The 18094-nt window shown below is 37.8% G+C and overlaps 1 protein-coding gene across 1 annotated transcript in view; it reads right to left on the minus strand.

Moving 5' to 3' along the window:
* PDE10A (phosphodiesterase 10A) overlaps window positions 1-18094 on the minus strand; it is a gene marked incomplete at its 5' end in the record, with an annotated part of 36219 nt that overhangs the window by 14918 nt on the left and 3207 nt on the right. Inside the window, 8 exons of the mRNA XM_010151432.1 lie at window positions 711-794; window positions 2835-2977; window positions 4392-4578; window positions 5223-5315; window positions 7530-7672; window positions 11205-11256; window positions 13560-13618; window positions 15529-15579. Of these exons, the coding sequence (XP_010149734.1) occupies window positions 711-794; window positions 2835-2977; window positions 4392-4578; window positions 5223-5315; window positions 7530-7672; window positions 11205-11256; window positions 13560-13618; window positions 15529-15579 (812 nt within the window). The remainder of the gene's footprint in view (window positions 1-710; window positions 795-2834; window positions 2978-4391; window positions 4579-5222; window positions 5316-7529; window positions 7673-11204; window positions 11257-13559; window positions 13619-15528; window positions 15580-18094) is intronic.

Here is an 18094-nt window from a genome sequence, read left to right on the forward strand (position 1 = left end):
CAGTTACTGAGATGAAAAACAGTCCCCAGCAAATGTTTCCCCCAAACGTTGCTCCTATTTGCAGGGAGATACTTCCCTTTCAATTGCCCATCTGTAGGTGTTTTCCCTAAGTCAGAGCAGCTCCTTTCTTTCAGCAATAGGACATAGTTAGCATAGAGACTACTGATCTTAGTAACAATAATGGAAACTGAGAGAAAGGACAATAAATGAAACAATTCATTTGAAAACATTCACTTCCATAATTAATACAATGATGTCAATAACTGATATATTTAGCAAGATAAGATCTAACCTTGGATTATTTTAATCATATACTATATTAGTTTCAGCAACTACATATTTGAAAAATCAGTATTCATAGACCTTCTTCTCCTTTTTGGCAATCCTAATGCCTTTAACATCTTCACTATCTTCTGTCTGAAAAGCAATCTCATCTAAGAGACAAACAATACTTCTATATATTGGAAAAACAACTGTTTGGTTGATACTATGAGTTCTTTTACGTGTCTGTTCCCAAATTTTATTAACTGAAGACCAAGAAGTCGTGAGAAGAAATCCAGTCCACTTATTACAGCCCTGTACAGACTAGACATAGTAAATAAATTGCAAAAAAACCCAAGACCTGGAATTAGAAAACAATGATCCCAAAATTTCCTAATAAATAAACACATAAATAAAAGTATGAAATCAACAAATTATGTACTTCATACCAGGCTGTCCCACAGGACTGGTGAACCATGTAGACAAAAATTGCAGGCCAAACATCCTCATATGGACTGATATCAAAGTGGTATCTGAGGAAAAAAGTTTCAGCTTAGTAAGGACAAACACCTTTCCACATTCTTACTAAAATTAAGTGGAAACAACTAGGTAACTGTGTATTTGACAGCATTCATTTGTTTCTGAATACACACAGAAAACTGACTTCACAGGCTGTATTTTCCAGCAATTAAGTTAATATATTTCTCCTAAGGTCAGTGGAACTATGCCTATGGAATCATTTAGGTTGCAAACGACCCTTAAGATCATCGAGTTCAACCATTAGACTTTGACTTTGGTTAGTTAATAAAAACTTAACTCTTCAGTTAAGAATCCATTGCTTAAGGAACTACAACAACAACAAAAACAACAACAAATAATTCATTGTTCTACAGGAACGATGAAAGCTTTACAGGTATTCCTCAAATATTCCAGACTTTCCTCTCAGGAAATGTAAAGATGGTGTCTCTAACAATATATTCAGTGGCTTTTTTTACAATAATTTCTGTCACAAATTCAGTGAGATTTGCTGTAATTTCTGATAGAGAGAGAAAAAAAAGAAATCAACTTTTGCTAGCTAGTAGAAATTAAGCCCAAACGTCAAAAATTTAACACTGAATTTCTTATGTTTTATTAGCCGAGGACTTCTCCCTCTCCCAATATCAACATCTAGGCCTAAGATGAGGGACCTGTTCATCCTTCGATTATCAACTAACCCCTTTCCCTGCACCTGCTGTGCTGCAAGTCTTCCACTTACTTTCCACGGAACCCAGCTAAACATTGTGGGTATGCGGAATCCTGAACAGCACAGCAGGTGCAAGAGAGCTGAAGGTAGTTGAATTGCTTGGAAAATGGTTAAATGTATTCAGATTGCTTGAACTAAAGGACGTTAATATAATTTAGAACGAAACCTGTCATCTTTGCAAGTAAAAAATCATTTTTGCTGAGGAGGTGGGTTATATAATATCATCTAACAAAGCACAAGAAATTGTATTGCAAAGAATAAGCTTCTATTAGGGTGTAATCCTGCAAGACGCTAACACTATGGTTTTCAAGCAAACCACTTCAGCTTGTAACGAACTTGAACTGTAAGCAGCACCTGTTAAGCATTTTTTTTCACTCTTTGCTCACTCACAGCTACACGGCTCAATGCCTGACAGGAGTGAGCAAGCTCTGGAGATGAGGTTTACAAAGGGAAAATTCAGATTTTGTGACTCACTATCAGAGTGTGTTGATTTTAGACACCTGGTCACTACAGAAGAATTATTGTCCTGGGCCAGAAACAGTGATGAAAAAATTAGATAAGTCCTGGTGTTAGCATAGAGCGGGGACTGATAACGTTCATACAGAGGTACATATTCAGCATTCGGCCTACACTTGAGATCTGAAAGTAACTGAACTATTTCAAAGAAAGCCTAAAAGGCTGGATGGGTGGTAGTCCTCAAATTGAGGCCACAACTCTGAACTTTAGCACCTGGGATTTGTAACCCCCAATTATCTTCAGAAGTTGAGAAATCTGTATCCATTTTCCCCTCCTTCAAGAAACACAGGCAGATTCACAAAATAGCAAAAAACACACACCCATCCAATCAAACCCCAACACAACCCCCCTCACCCCCACAACCAAAACCCACAGAGCCCAAAAACATCTCAGGAACAAGCTGAACTTTTGTTCTATAACACATACAAAGGGGTGAGGTCATGCATTTGGTCTTAACTACTAATGTTCCAGCTCAGCCTCCACTCCAGGTCTGAGCTGTTGGTGACGTGGGACTATCAGAAAGAAAAGCTTATCTCTATAATACTTAGATACAAACTATTGCTTAAAGCAAGTGTAACTACCCATGCCTGAGGAAAATTATACCATTCTGAGTAGGTATTATTTTACTTCTTTGATAGATAAATTTTGTTTGTAGGACATTAAGCATCAGTAAGTATAAGAGAGCCAGAGATAAACCCCTATGATTGTGCTTCCTGCAAAACCTTCCACTACACGTAGGAGAAAAAAAAACCCAAACATATTTTTCACAGACTGATACAAGATGTAGCTGTCACTATATGAGAAAAACACTCACAGTTCAATTTCTTTATAAATATGTGGAGGCAGTGTACAGTGCATGAGGTTTTGCCACTCTTCTGCTGTACAAACACTGTGGTAGGATAGCTTTTCCATCGTTACACGGTAAATACACTCTGAATGGCGAATTCTGTGGTACATCTGAAAAAGGGAAGTCATTCATTAGTGTGAAATTTTAATAAAGGAGAAAACATTTCTTTCCTGTATTCAAGTACTTATTCTTAAAATAGACATCTGCTTTTGACTGCTCAACTTCACACCTAAGAAAAGCAACACATTATATGAAATTAAGTACTTCTGGAAATTAAGTACTTTTGGGCCTTCTATCACATTCTGCATCTACTCAGCCAGGTAAACTTCTATGGCTCTGCTGATTTTTCACTATGCCTGAGCTTTCCCAAGAAAAAGAATCAAAGTTCAGGAGCTAGAAGCAGAGCTCAGTCCCTTGCAATATGCTAACAGAAAAAAACCTGACAAAAGGGTCCAATCCATATTGTCTGCCACTGTATGAATTCAGCTATTAATCGCTGCAAATTAACTGCTACCTGTGCACAGTAAAAAGTACATGAGATGTTTACTGTACCTAAATTACTGTGCAATAACTGTGAAAAATCAGTACAGTTCATTACGGAGAGGTTCGGACAGCTATTGCAGACATAACATGGTTTGTAAACAAGTGAGGACACAACAATTTTACTAGTAAAAATAGTCCTCTGGAGCAGTACGCCCGGAGTGGTTAACATTCACCATCCATAAGGAGTGAGTGAGCTGACACACAACCGAATGACTGCATAGTCCCAAGTTTCATTTATACACAGGCATTTCTACTTGCCTTGAGTCATGCAAGATATATTTGAGTAACTGTTAGAAGAATTTGCTGCCCCAGTATACACACAGCATGATGCCAGTAAAATGGCTTAATGTAAATCACCCGGCTTAACTAGCATTGCATTGTATCTTGACATATTTCTTCGGCACTGTATTTTTATTGCATTTATTTCACTTTTATACTTATATAGTAATGATCATTAAATTGCTTATGCTTCCTGTGGGAATAGTAAATTTTGTGACACTAAAGGGTTTGAAAATAAAAATAGCTATCCACTCTTATCCAGAAGCATGGCATATAAATGTATTAATTGACATCTCTGAATATTATGCATATGGAATCAAGAGAATACATAACATCTCCATCCCCCAGTTAAACTTGTAAAATGTGTGAACTGAATTTATAAAAGTAGGTAAAATCATACTTTCTACTGGAAAAGAGAAGACAGACAGATATCATTCACATTTCAGAGCTTGCTCTCTCAGTTTAGCTACACAAAACTGATGTATCCAGAGTATAATTATTTCAGAAAGCATCAAATAAATCCCTACCATACTCTTAAAATACAGTTATTTAGCAAAGAATTCAGTGATTCTTGTCGCCTTGCTAATTCAACGAAACAGACTCATGAATCACTTCAAAAATCTGGAACACCAAAATCCTTAAATAGGATTCTAAGTCTCCCCATTATAACCAACAGCTTACAAAACTGTAAATAAAACTTACATTAGCACAGTGTAAGGCTAAAGCACAAAAGACTGCAAACATTTTAAAGTTGTTCTCATCAGTTTTAGAGAAGGCACTTCCACTTATTTTGTTCACCATCTGCACAACACCTATTACACTTCCTCGGCTTACAATAGGCATGCACAGGATATTTCTGGTTGTGTAGCCTGTGTAGAGGTCTACTTCTCTGGAGAGCCAGAAAAAAGCAAGGAAAAAAAAAAAAAAAAGAAGAGAGTTAATATTTTTAATATCTACTCCCTGATTCTCAGAAATGTTGATGTACAATATACTAAATAGCTTTTAAGCATATGAAATTAGTACCTGCAAGAAGTTCACCTCCAAAGCTCTCAAATATCTCCATCTACTGTGTCATAGTTAGAAAGAACTTTTTAATCCTTTAATCTCCATTTGCAAGATAAACAATGAATACTTCTTCAAATGTACAGACATCTTATTCCCAAAATTAAGAGAGTACATTCAGGTACTTAGGCATATTATTTGTTAGTGAACTTTTTTTTCTTCTCTGCTGAAACTGATCAAATTGCAGGGAGGCCCATAAAGGAAATTAACAACATGTCCATAACTGGTCAAGGTTCCATATCAGGAAAAATAACTAAACTTTTCTCCATTATATTTATGTCTGGTGAAAACTATACTTTTTATTTGTATCTTGTATCCCCAATGGCTAAAGCATTTAAATAGATATCTACAGGTTGTCTCCTCACCAGAGTATCACAGCTCCATTAATGCATCCTAATATGAAATATAGAGTAGCAAATTCAAGTAAAAGGTTTGGTGTGCTATCTTCTCCTCCCATGTATAACATCTTACCTGTTAAAGCGTGGATCTGCATAGGCATCAGGGATGTTAAGGACTTCTCCCGTTCTTGCCACTTGACCAGCTATTCCTTTTTCTATAGAAAATCTGCAGAAAATAAAGTTTTGTCTTAGCCACAATATGAACTATCTGGAAAAAACATTTTTCCAGTGGAGTCTGTCTTGGGCACAGCAATGGATATTTGTTCCCAACCAGCGTCATTTTGATGCTTAAAGGAGAAAAATCTCGCAAGGCTAGTAGTAAATAAAAAAATTTTAAAAGCACATGCTAAATAGGCACTTTCTGAAAACATGTAACTACATAGTTCAATACAAGAGATGCCATAATATGACCATTTTGGTGACAAAAATTCAGTCTTCAATAACCCTGGGGGTTATGCATAATAAACATGACATTTGTACAGAACTTGAGACTTATGTTTGCCTTTACAAGCTATTGATTCTATCACTGCTTTTACATATCCATTGAATCTTTAGACACATCATAGGCAATACAGAGCTTGTTTCTTGTAGGGGGCAGGGGGAGTTGGTAAAATAAACTTTGAAAAAGACCAGTGGAAATTTCACCTAAAGAAAGCTAAACACTACATGCATTTGCCATGTACACTTCAGAATAACTAGCCTGTTTCATCTCATGACATGCAAACAATGCCATGGTACTAACCACATCCCTTAATCGCCACAATAAATTTGAACACAACAAATGTATGCTGGAGTTGAATCACAAACTCTGCAAGTCTGTCTTGAGAGGAAATAATTTTCAGTTCTTCGACACAAAACAGTTATGACATACAGGCACAAAAGAATTTGTGGAGGAAAATAAGTAGAAAGGATCACACACGAAACATTTTCAAATCTAAATGTACCCAGGCAGTATCTTGCCCCCGCTGAAGTTAATGACAAAGCTGACAGCATTTCACTCTGCACATCTGATTTTAAGTTCATTTCTTCTTCTGCTTGTTATGATATGTGTACATCACACCCTCTTAAGGCTCCTTCCTGACAGCTGACTAAGTGTTAGTTTCTTACAGATACCTAAGTTGTACTTCTCCTCCAGTCTACAGCACCCATGAAATGGCTCACACCCTTGCATTCACAGTCAACATTTCAATAATTTTCATACAGAAAAGACAGAAAGATATAAGGTAGAAAAACAATTATCAAGGAGTACAAAAGTGTATGTTAAAGCAGGCCACCTTCTTTAATTTACACCACCTCCTTGCTTGTCAGTATGCAAATTGCACCAATTTTGACTCCTTCCATTCTCACTCACACAATGTAGTAAGTGGGAGTAAGTTTGTCTAAAGGAGTCTAAGTGAAGACACGAATCACATCTCGTATTGGCCAAGAACTTTGTAAGTATAAGGAGGAGATGAAAAAAATCTGAGAAAAATCTGAGTATTTTAACAGAATTTTAGTGCAGAATATTTAGTCATACATTTCTCTCTTTTTAGAAGCTGCAGGTTGAAAACCTGTCTTTGAAAATCTTGATCTGTATCTATTAAGGATTCCTAATTTTTGCAAAGTGAAAAATGTTATATTACTTTGTTGTTTTGCCTCCTCCATTTTAAAAAATGCACATATCTATAAAAATTACTTACTTGTGACAGGAAGAAGCAGAAATACTTCTGAAATAGAATACTTCTGATTTTTCTTCCGAAAAAAATCAATTTTAGGCAGAGAATTCTGTGAATTCATTACAAGCCCATATACATTTTCAAATTCACCACTTCAAGCGTATTTCATAATCACAATTATTTAAAAGTTTGAAAATATTCTAAATTCATATAAGAAAAAGTACAGCTATATTACTGGACTTGAAATCTTCAAAAGCAATGACCAGTCCATACTACATTCTACACATACCTAATCCATCCATATGTACAAATTGCGACTTCCTTGCTTTGGATGTGCTTGACTCGCACAAATTTCAATTTCTCTTGGGAACCCTCTTGGGAAAAAAAGTCCCATACTGGCAGACTACGGATTAGGTGCACCTTTACCTGCACCTTTACCTACCTCAGAACACCTCTGTTTTTTTCCCAACATGATTTCCAAAAGGACCGCCTCCGGAAGACGGCATTTCCAGGAGTGACGTTATAGCTTCAGAGACGTTGTTTCGATGGCACTGCAATGTCATTCCCAGAAGTACTACCTTCTGGAGGCGGGTCCTGGTGGGAATGATATCACAGTATGACAAGTATTGTCAGGGTACCTGCAGATAGGCACAGAGACTGGGTAGTAAAATGCCTGCACATCCGTAGTTATAATGAAACTGCATTCTTCTGCTAGCTACTCTTACCTTATTTCTTTGGTCTTCTTGAAGACAGGTTTCCCATCATTTTCTTCTCCAATATCAAAAAGGTCTGAATACAGCTCCTTATTTTTGTGGTCAACCTGGAAGAGTGCACACCTATCTGCATTCACCAGGTTTTTTGCATATATCTATAGACAAAAAAAACAAAACTAGAGTTAACGGTCATGAGTTCAATTATCTTCAGTCATTTATCTGATAAAAACAGAAGTCCCTAAAAGACAGAAGTTTTGAGAATTTATCCAGTATGAAGATTTGTTTAAAAGAGCATTCACCTCCACCACAATCTTTTAGGATCCAATTCAAAATTAAAGTCTCTTATTCAATGTTGTTTTGTAAATTAGTGTTCTTCTCTTCGAGAAATATGGGAATACCTTTAGAAGCTTGAATGTTTGCTAAAAGAAAAAAATATTTTCCTGTTATACTGTTTTTCAACTACAAGGAATGCTTTTCAAAATGGTACCTCTCCTCCCTCTATGTTTAGATACTATTCAGTTTTAGTTCATTTTAAATAGATAGGATATAGCAAGACTTAAGGACATTTTCGGCATTTTGTCTTTATGTTCAATGCACATATACCGGTATTGAATATCCAGAGAAGAAAGACATAACAGAGAGCCTAGTGTTTGTCTCTAAAAAAAGATAAGGTGCCTGTACTATGTAAAAATTAACAAATAGGGAAGATTAGAGGTGTTATTATGGATTTCCCTATGCCCTAAAGGAAATTGCTGCACCTTCCTAATGCTAGGGACAGTTCTTGCACAAAAGCTGAGTTAGTAGCTCTACATGAACTAACCAAAGCCCACAAGGTAATACCCATAGTCAAGAAAGAACCAGCAACAGACTTGCACAGTCTCTATTACACTCTGAACCAGCTAGCTTTATCTTAGCAAAACTAACTGCCAGCCAGGACTGATTACAAGAACAGAATCTTGTCCTGGGAAGACAGCAGCTCTTCACTGAAATGTTTCTCACACATACAATAGACTTTCTGAGAACAAGAATCACTGTGTTAATTTAACATGCCATATAGTCTGGTTCAAGAACCTGCTCTATCTGGTTAAGATATGCCTCCTATGTTTCTTATCTGCCCAGAAAGTATAGTAACTGTATGGTAGAGCGTGATCTGATGGGGATCTCACTCAACTTTTTCAAATTGTATAGAATAGCCGGCTAGTCATTCATCCACAGACAGAGGCTGACTACCTCTTGGTGTGCAACGCATGCAGATGGCATGTCTCAAGAATGCTCAAGACATCCACAGGAATGAACTAACTTCCTCTCCCTCCTCCCCTCATCTTTCAAAAAAGAAAAATGAAAACCTAAAACATTTAATTTCATATTAATGTAAATAGACAAATGTTAGACCTTGGCAGTAAAAACCTATGAGAAGATAAATAATTTGTTGGGATACTAATCCTGTCTCATATGAACTGTGTAATGGGAACTACACAGAAACCATCTAGACCAACTCTACAAAGCCTTATTGTAGGGCCCTCCTGTACTAGCAGAACCTGTGGCTGGAAAGATTCTGAGGCTTTCTACTCCATTTGCTCCATGACAGCAGTAGAAAGGCAGGGAGACTGCAAGCTAAGGGGTAACTTTTGTGAGGTAACTCCACTTACAGCAATAAGAAGCTTAAACATCCCGACCACTCATACCATTTATTCCTTTGCTCAAAACAAAATGGATATATACTGTGCCAAAAATGACACGGGGTCCAGTAAATGCTTCTCTACATCTACTCAGAAACTGTATCAGATCTCTTTATAAAATCAGCAGCACACTGTTGATTTTATACAATTACATTTGTGTTCTAATGCATATGACTCAATAACTTACCTCAGTCACGACTCACGCTTTTCAAAAACAACGGATCAAACGATACTAATTGAGAGTAGTAGTTAACCGCGATGAGAAAGTCTTACTTCTCTAAAGCCCAAATCCAGGCCAGCAGCTGAAGGAGAACATCAGTACAAAAGGTATGCTTTGCACTGTCATTAGGGACGCCAGGGACCAACTGCTGAGTATGTTACTTATAACTACTCTAGCATATTGTTTAAGAAGATCTGCAAGGCAACTTGAACTTCTGCTTTTCCTCCTTGCATCTATATCCAAAAACACCCTTATACCACTAACTTTGTTGAGGGATTTTAATTAAAAAATGAGAAGAATGCTAAAGTCTGTATTTTTTTCCTTATTATTATAGGAGTAAGTCAAGCTTTAAGTGCAATCACCGAAGGATGAAGTAGTGAGGTGAAAGTGAGTTCCACTCTTTTCTCACTGTGAGACACATAATAAGCCAATAATGATAAAAATCACACTCCCATAAAATGGCAATAAATGCGCAAACACGTAATTCAACTCACTGGCCCAAGAAACAGCCAACTGCTGCAGCTTACAAAGAAAGCTGAGGATGAAACATCTACGCAGGTTAAAATGCAGAACCACGATGCAGCCAAGTGTTGGAAAAGAAGATGAAAGAGTAAGCGTATTTTACTGCCAATTCTGTTTTGCACCAGACCTCTATTCATAGGGAAGAATATCAATATTTGTTCTCAATGCCATATGTTGTATTACACCAGTTCTTTCAAATGTTAAGCTATTTTTAAGCAGTTCATTTAAATTGGAAAAGTCAATGTTCAGAAATGTGTCCTATGTGCAGAATTCTTGACTGTGTACTAACTAGAATAAGACAAACACTGCAGAATATTTTCCATTACTAATTCAAGTTTCTAAATAAAACCACTTTAATATTGTTTGCATTCTACATTTGTTGTCTTTGAATAGTCTAGCTAAGAATATCACTTGGAAGATTGGAGCAAGCTTGGGAGTACTATTGGAGAGTAGTCTGTTGAATACACAAATTGAAACAATAGTATGACAGACCTAATTAAGATTTACGTTCAGGAAAGAGAATTGCAATAGGCAGTGGATGTGCCTCAAGTTAAAAGCATAAGTTGTGTATCAAAGAAGCAAAACATGCTATGAACAACCAGTCCATATGTATTTGTAATCACTATTCAGGAAATACTTCTGAGTTCAAAACTGATTCAGAAAATTATAATCTGTTTCTGATCTGTACTTTAATTCATTGATTAAGCAGTCTTAGTTATTTCAGTGGACTTGCCTTTAGTGGGTTTTATACCACCCTATCACTCTAGTTATGGGTGTAAATACTTTTGCAAAGCAAATGGGATGTTGTGTCCTGCACATCTCATTCAACAACTGGAACAGGTACTCTAGGAGTAATCTTTGATCTCTAGTCCTTCCTACAGACATTAACTTCTTCAGGAGTGTAGGATGTAACAAACTGAATTTAGGAAAGAGGAATCAATACAACAGGCTGAAATAAAAAGAAAACCAAAAGTCTTTCTGTTACAACTTTCAGACCTTCTGTAAAACACAACAGTAACTATTTAGTTCAGAGGCAGACACATTTCATTACTTACGAAAGCTGTGAAATGAGGTTGTTGAGAAAATAAAAAAATCAAGCTGACCTCTGCCATCTTCTTCCATGGAGTTGTTAATACTGTTTCTATTACATGTCCATTATAAACACCTCATATATTTCAATGATGTAATGTCTTACTTCAAGGAAAGGAGAATTAAGGACTTTATTAACCAAGACTAATAAACTTAGAAGTGAAAAAGACAACTTACCATTATATGTTCAAGTAGAGAATCTATTGCAACTATATTATCAAAGTATGTTCTGCAGAGAAAGAGAAGTCAGTAAATACTGGGGTTTAGTCAAACACTTCTCAAATGGCTGTTGTGGGCTCTTGCTTCCCAACCGCTTAAGCGTGGAGCCCAAATAGCTGAGGACAAACCTCTGCACCTTGAAAATCAATGACTGGCTTGCTATAGCACAAGGGAATTGAGAAATGGTCCTATCTCTGTTCCTTTACGCCGTTATTCTACAATGACAGAATTGTAGAATATTCTCTATAACATGTAGAATTTTCTCTGAAGAAAAGGAAAAGACTACCAAACATTGCCTACCATGGACTGAATAGGCCCCTGATGAGCAATACCAAGAATGTATCAAAATGCTTTGGTACCCTCTACACACTGAAAATTTTAAAAGGAGAAGCAAAAGCAAGCCGGAAGACAAAAAATTCTTCCTCCATTGCTGATACATATTATCAACATGCTTTCAAAATATCTCATTAGGTTTATGCATAGAGGACTATTTATTGAGAATTAATAAAAACTCTGTATTGTAACTAAATTCACATCATATTATCCAACCCTTAACACTATTTAAACACCAACAATTTATAAAACTCTTAATCAGTCTTCACTGTCAACCCAGGTGTAGCATGTTGAAGCTGCAGAAAAAAACTGATCTTGTGAATTAAAAAAAACAGGTATCTCTGTTTCACAGCAAAATGGTAACTGCCCAAGGACAGTCAAGAACATTGAAAGATAAAGGTCAAACTTATTAGTACAAGAAGTCTAAATCTTGCACTTGCCAAGTTTTAATAACCTTTGGATTACAATGTTCCCAGATAACAGAAAGACATTGTTCCATGGCCTTGAACATATATACAGCTCAGTTCTGTTTGGGTCTAGTGGAAAGGAAATATACAATACGCTAGTCTTACATTTTCAGGCACACAAAGAGGTGGAGCACTGCATACTATGCCCTTTCTAAAATGTTACAGAACATGTCCCAGTGACATTGCACAGTAACAATTTCCTTACTGAATAGGAAACCCTCTTCCCATGTAAGAAAAAGTACAGAGCATTTCTAAAAGGAAACTAATTATTTTCTTGCTAGTGCAAGCCTTTACCCACATGAAGTTCAGAAAGTTGTTATTAAATGATAACCCAATTTTGTGGCCCAAAACATATGGCTTCCTTTTTGTTAAAACAAAACAGTTCTAGCAGCTGATAATGCTGTATGCGAGTTATTTTCTTAGAGAAATACATATTAAATATTTGCAGTATTTATTGTTATTTTTACCTTAAAATTTTAAAATAATAACAAAGTTCTTTAAACCAATCTCAGTATTATCTACTGAGAATAAGATGCCAGTGCATAATTTTGGGCAGGTTATTCCAGAGTTCTCTGGTCAACTAGCACAGTACAGATGTTAGCAAAATAGAAGCACTCTGGAAAGTATCATAATGGTGCAAGACACTGCAGCAAGTGGGTAGCTCTGGCAAGGGAGTGATGAGAGTTCCCCTTAGGAGACACACTCTGAAATGAAGCTGAAATAAAATAAATAAAAAGGTCATCGCTAAGGAAAAACATCTGGATACAACCAGCTTGCCCTCCTTGCAAGGGGTAGATTCCTCCCTGCGGTGTATCACTCCCCATTCCAGCTGGGTCGACTCTGCTGCCTGCATTCCTGAGCAATGGCATAAGAATCTTGGACTTCCTCTAATCTCATCAGTTTCAGAACTGTTCATCAAGAACCACGGAAGTATTTGTAACAGCAAAAATCTGAGACATCTCATTTTTCCACAGTATCATCTTTGTGATGCACTTAGAAGTTCTTCAACCAACTAGTTTGATAAAATACTGTTAAGCACCCCAGACTCTGATTTACCAAATTACAACTGCACTTTGTCTTTTAATCCATTGGGTATCTCTACTATTTAAAGTTATTAATAGCAGCAACAAAGAAAAGGGATGAAGGAAGAGCAGATCACTTAAAACACTAAATTGACTTTTCAAATCTAGGCCCAAGCTTTCATACTCTTACTGAGTTTTCAATTTAATCCTGAATTTATTGTGACAAGAAATTAGAAGAAAACATACTACATGCAGTTACCATCTTTGAAAATGAAAACAGAGCCTTCAGAAAATGCAGGGGAAGAACATTTGTGTGGCATCCCTGATTCTTCAAGGATATATACCTGAAGTATTTACAGTCTTGCATGTGTACATGTATACATACATGTCAAAAAAAAAAAAAAGGAGGGGAGGGGGGGGGGATTGAAACAGCCATGTTAGAAAAGCTCATCAAAATAAACTGATCATCTTATAGTACAAATCACACTTACTTGGATACATCAAGCAAGAAGTCATTCAGTTCAGTCTGCTTGGCAAGGCCCCGGCACACCTGGAAGCACAGATCATGTTACTGTTCGCTCCATGAGAACACTGAATTCGGAGGGAAACTGAAGTCACGCAGTCTACCCACTCACTGTGCATGAATGAAGGACCACTGCTAGTACATACACATGTGACAGCACTGTATAAAATTAAAAGCTGGATTTGTGTGCTGGGCTTCGATCTGAGCTATCTAGCTGCTGAGTTAAAACTGTCAAATGCAAGTAGCATCTTTCTTAAGACTCTTTGAAAGATATTCATTGTTACACTTGTTCATGCTGCCTCAAAGGCTGCCACTGCATGTGGTTGTGGAGTCAACACCACCTCCTCATCCAGATCCTCAGATCTTCTGAGAATGTCAAATATTTTGATTGCTTTCTTCCTTGCCATACTTTTACCACTTTTTTCCCAGGTTGCAGAGTATTATGTAGACGTAACTGAAGATCGACATCAGGCAAGTTTAAGTAAGCAGATGAGAGATGCTTAACTTGGGGATAAATCAGCACAGATATGATCACAAAAAATAGCATGCATACTGCATTTTAGAAACAAAGTGTCAGATGAAGCAAAGCTTAGAACTGTATTTTTTACTTCACCTAACTGCATACTCTATCTAAAGTACAACTGTACACCTGTATATTACCAGAGCACGCTGTGAGGTCAAAAAAAGAACACAAGCCTCTACTGTTTGTACCTTTTACACAACAAAATATGACTCAGAACTTCTAATAGTTCTCATCTGTGCAATGGAGATATAAAATAAATATGCGAAATATGACAGACTACATCCACAAAGCTGTACTCTTGCATATAATTAGGTAAATAGGTACCACTTCTTGATATGCACTCCTTCCTAAAGCCCAGCTGCAAGTCTGGTAGGTAGTTCCCAACACCAGATCAAAACTCTTGTATTCTTCTCATGCAAAAACCTGGGAAGGGCAAGCCTTCTGCTTAGCAGAAGGGAGGGAAATGACAAGGACCAATGGACATGCTTAAACTAAACTTTCCATACTTTGTTTTGTTAGGTGTGAAAGACTTCTCAGTTAAAGAGGAGTCATTGTTACAAACTGAAGCTACAACTGCATGCAAATGCAATTCTACTAGCGTACTGTAGCCTACGGCAGCTAATTCTGCCTGAATGTGCCAGGGTGAATGACCATCCCAAACAATGTCAGTGACTTCCAGCAGCAGGGTGACAAATAGAGTCTAGAAAAGCAGGAATCTTTGTGGGAGTCTTCTGCCAAGTGTATGAAAGACACCTTGAAAAAAACCCGAATGTCACAAACTTCCTCCTGTGAGTTGACAGAGGAACCTATTTCAGTGTCTCTGTGAGTTGACGGAGTATGTTAAGTTTCAGTGTTTCCACACTCTATTACCTGAAGTGAAAAAAAACATTAGGAAAGCTGATGGGTTTTGCTAGAGCAGCTTGCACTGAGTGGAGCTTCGTTAGGCACCCAACTAGGGACAGCGTTAAGCACCCTTAGTGGGAGTAGCTACAGGACCATGAAGCAGCTAGCAATGATGGCTCAAAGTAGGCTTAGCCAGCAACAACTAATAATCTGAAACTGAATATCAAAGCAGGAGGAAAGCAGCTACTTGGCCTAGCAGTGGCCTTCTTACAAGAAAAAAAAAAGCAAAGTTTTATAATTCTGATTTAACAATTATTTATCTACTTTGTTAAAGTTTCATTCATTTCCATCAGTAAAAATACTATTTGTTATTTGATCTACAGTTGCAAGCGAGTAAAACTAGCTCAATGAATACCAAAAATGTTAGCATACTTTTCCCTCAGGGAAGGCGCTTGAATCAATGTTTCAGTAGTGACCTCCACTTAAACTTGATCATAATCCATGTTCTAACTAACCAAGTTCTGGCAGAAGGATTACACAGTGCAAAAAATGAAGAACCGCCCACACTTACTTGTACTTGATGTATTGCTACTGAAGCCCATGCAAGATTTGCTGTTGCAACCTGAAACAAAAAGAGAAGAAACTCTGAAAACTGCACATCAGTTACGTGCTCATTCTCTCTGCCTAGCTGCTAAGTAAATTGACTGAGCTACTGTAGGCAGGCAGGCAGAAATAACTGTTGGGAAGACAGTCATTTTGTGAAAATCTCAGTTTACGCGTGCATGTTTCAATTTTAGTAAGGTACATTCAGTCACATGAGAACAACCTTCTTTTTTTGTATTAAAAAATGCTTACCAATGCCCTTCAGAAGCAGTATTGGTAACCCATCAGCTTGGAAACACAACATCAAAACAAACAACCTATAAGCTGGGTTTATACATTAAGTACGTTGCTGAGAGGCAGCTGCCATAGAAATAAAATATCCTTTATCATCTTTTGGGGGCTGTATCTCTTCAGCCACAGCTGTAAAAAGGCACGGTTTCGTTTACTACCATTTTGGTGGCAGAAAAAACAGACCTGATCCCTCTGCTGTGTTAAAACCAGTGTTTTAAGTATGACAGTTTTCAGGCAAGATTTCAAACAAACGTCATGTAAACTGAAGTTAACTAAGATGTGCTACCATGCATAATCTCCTGTCCTTGACACACAGGAGCTTTATAGGAACACATAGGACAGAAGTACAAGAGGTCGGCTGCTGCTGCATTCCCTCCCCTAAGGTACTTTTCTAATTTTTCTTTTGCCCTAAACAGAACACACTGTACACATTTCATGAAAAAACTGTTAATGGTATCCAAAGGCTTTCTGAAATCTAAAAATGAAAAGAATGCTTTAGAACTTTCAGAAAGTGACCTTAAAATATTTTTCATTTACTAATAAAACACTTTAATTTAGCAGCCAGTCTTTTCCAAGTAGAACATTCACGAACTTCAGCTACAGAAGGTATTTCATAAAACATAAAATATTCCTATCTACACAGAACAATGCATGTCTGAGACCTATCTGAACTGTAGACTGATTAATGTAAAAGGAAAACTTTAAAAAATAAATAGACTGTGTGTAAGCAGCAGAATTGATGAAGCCTGGTTTTGTTGAATGCCTGTTCTTTGTTGTGTGAGCAGGGACACTGGCACCACCATACTAATCCAGTCCCCTACCATGACCTCTACTTACTGGTGAAAAAATACCAGGTGTGACACTGAGGCTGAAGCAGCACCGATTGACCAACTCATACCCACGTATGAGCACCAGACATATGCTAGCCTACTGCGGTTACTGACACACAGAATAAATAATTGACAAATACTGCTGGGTTTGCCTTCCTTGGGAGGACTAGTTTTAATACCTCTTGTCTGTACATTTTCTTTTCACAAGAATAATTCCTGTTCACTGCAGCTAAACTGCTCCATGGTACACCTGGTACTACTATCGAAACAACAGACCTGGCTAGAACTCACCCCATTTTGTCCTAATCTCTGCGTTCAGGTGCCCTTGCCTGAGGAAGGATAGAGATAAATGGTACATTCATGTTAATGTGTAGATGGGACATAACAAGGACCCTCACCCAGATGCGAGAGCTAAGATGCACTTTTAACACCTTTAATATGGCGACAGTCTTTGAGACATCTGCTCCATTTTCAAATTTGTTTGTTCCTGGCTGAAAACTTGTAACTTTGGATTGACAAATGGACATGCCCTTTTCCTGGCAGACAGGCAGCTGAAAATGAGCCAGCGGTGTGCCCAGGTGGCCAAGGCAGCCAATGGCATCCTGGCCTGCATCAGGAACAGTGTGGCCCGCAGGAGTAGGGAAGGGATTGTCCCCCTGTACTTGTCACTGGCAGGGCCACATCTCAAATCCTGTGTTCAGTTTTGGGCTCCTCACCCCAAAAAGACATTGAGGTGCTGGGGCGGGTCCAGAGAAGGGCAATGAAGCTGGTGAAGGGCCTAGAGCACAAGTCCTGTGAGAAGCAGTTGAGGGAACTGGGGTTGTTTAGCCTGGAGAAGGCTAAGGGGAGACCTGTCATGGAAATGGGAAGATGGTTATGAATTGGAATATCTGCATGGGGAAGCATCAGAAGGAAAAAAAAGCAGGAGAGCTTTACAAATGGCACCTAGATTAGCAGGTCATCCAGGTACCAGCATATCTACAGAGTTTCTAAGGACATCTAGGTCAGGACACAAAGGACAGTGAGTAAATCTTGATGACTCAGAGAGGTGAGACAGAGTAGAGAAAAAAGATGTCAACTGCTAAAGGTTGAAGAAAAGGCTGACCCAAGACCAGCACATGGCTGTCAACCTAGCAAGAAAACAGGAGACATAAGGACTCGACAGCCAGCATCCCTCGTCCTCCCACTGCAAGGGATCCTGGAGAGACTATCTGGATATGTGCATCTCTGCGCATAAGTCTTGGAACCACCACCTGGACACACACATCTTGGTGCCTGAGAGCGTGTGGATGTAAGAATGTGAATGCAGATACCTTCCATCTCTTTGGCTTCAGCTTTGTTTTAAAACAAGACCATTTTCCCCTTCTGTGAGACCTAGCATTGAGCTAATGTTAATAAATTATGTTTTACAAT

This window comes from Eurypyga helias, unplaced genomic scaffold (genome assembly GCF_000690775.1).
Source record: "Eurypyga helias isolate BGI_N326 unplaced genomic scaffold, ASM69077v1 scaffold16025, whole genome shotgun sequence".
NCBI classification, from domain to species: domain Eukaryota; kingdom Metazoa; phylum Chordata; class Aves; order Eurypygiformes; family Eurypygidae; genus Eurypyga; species Eurypyga helias.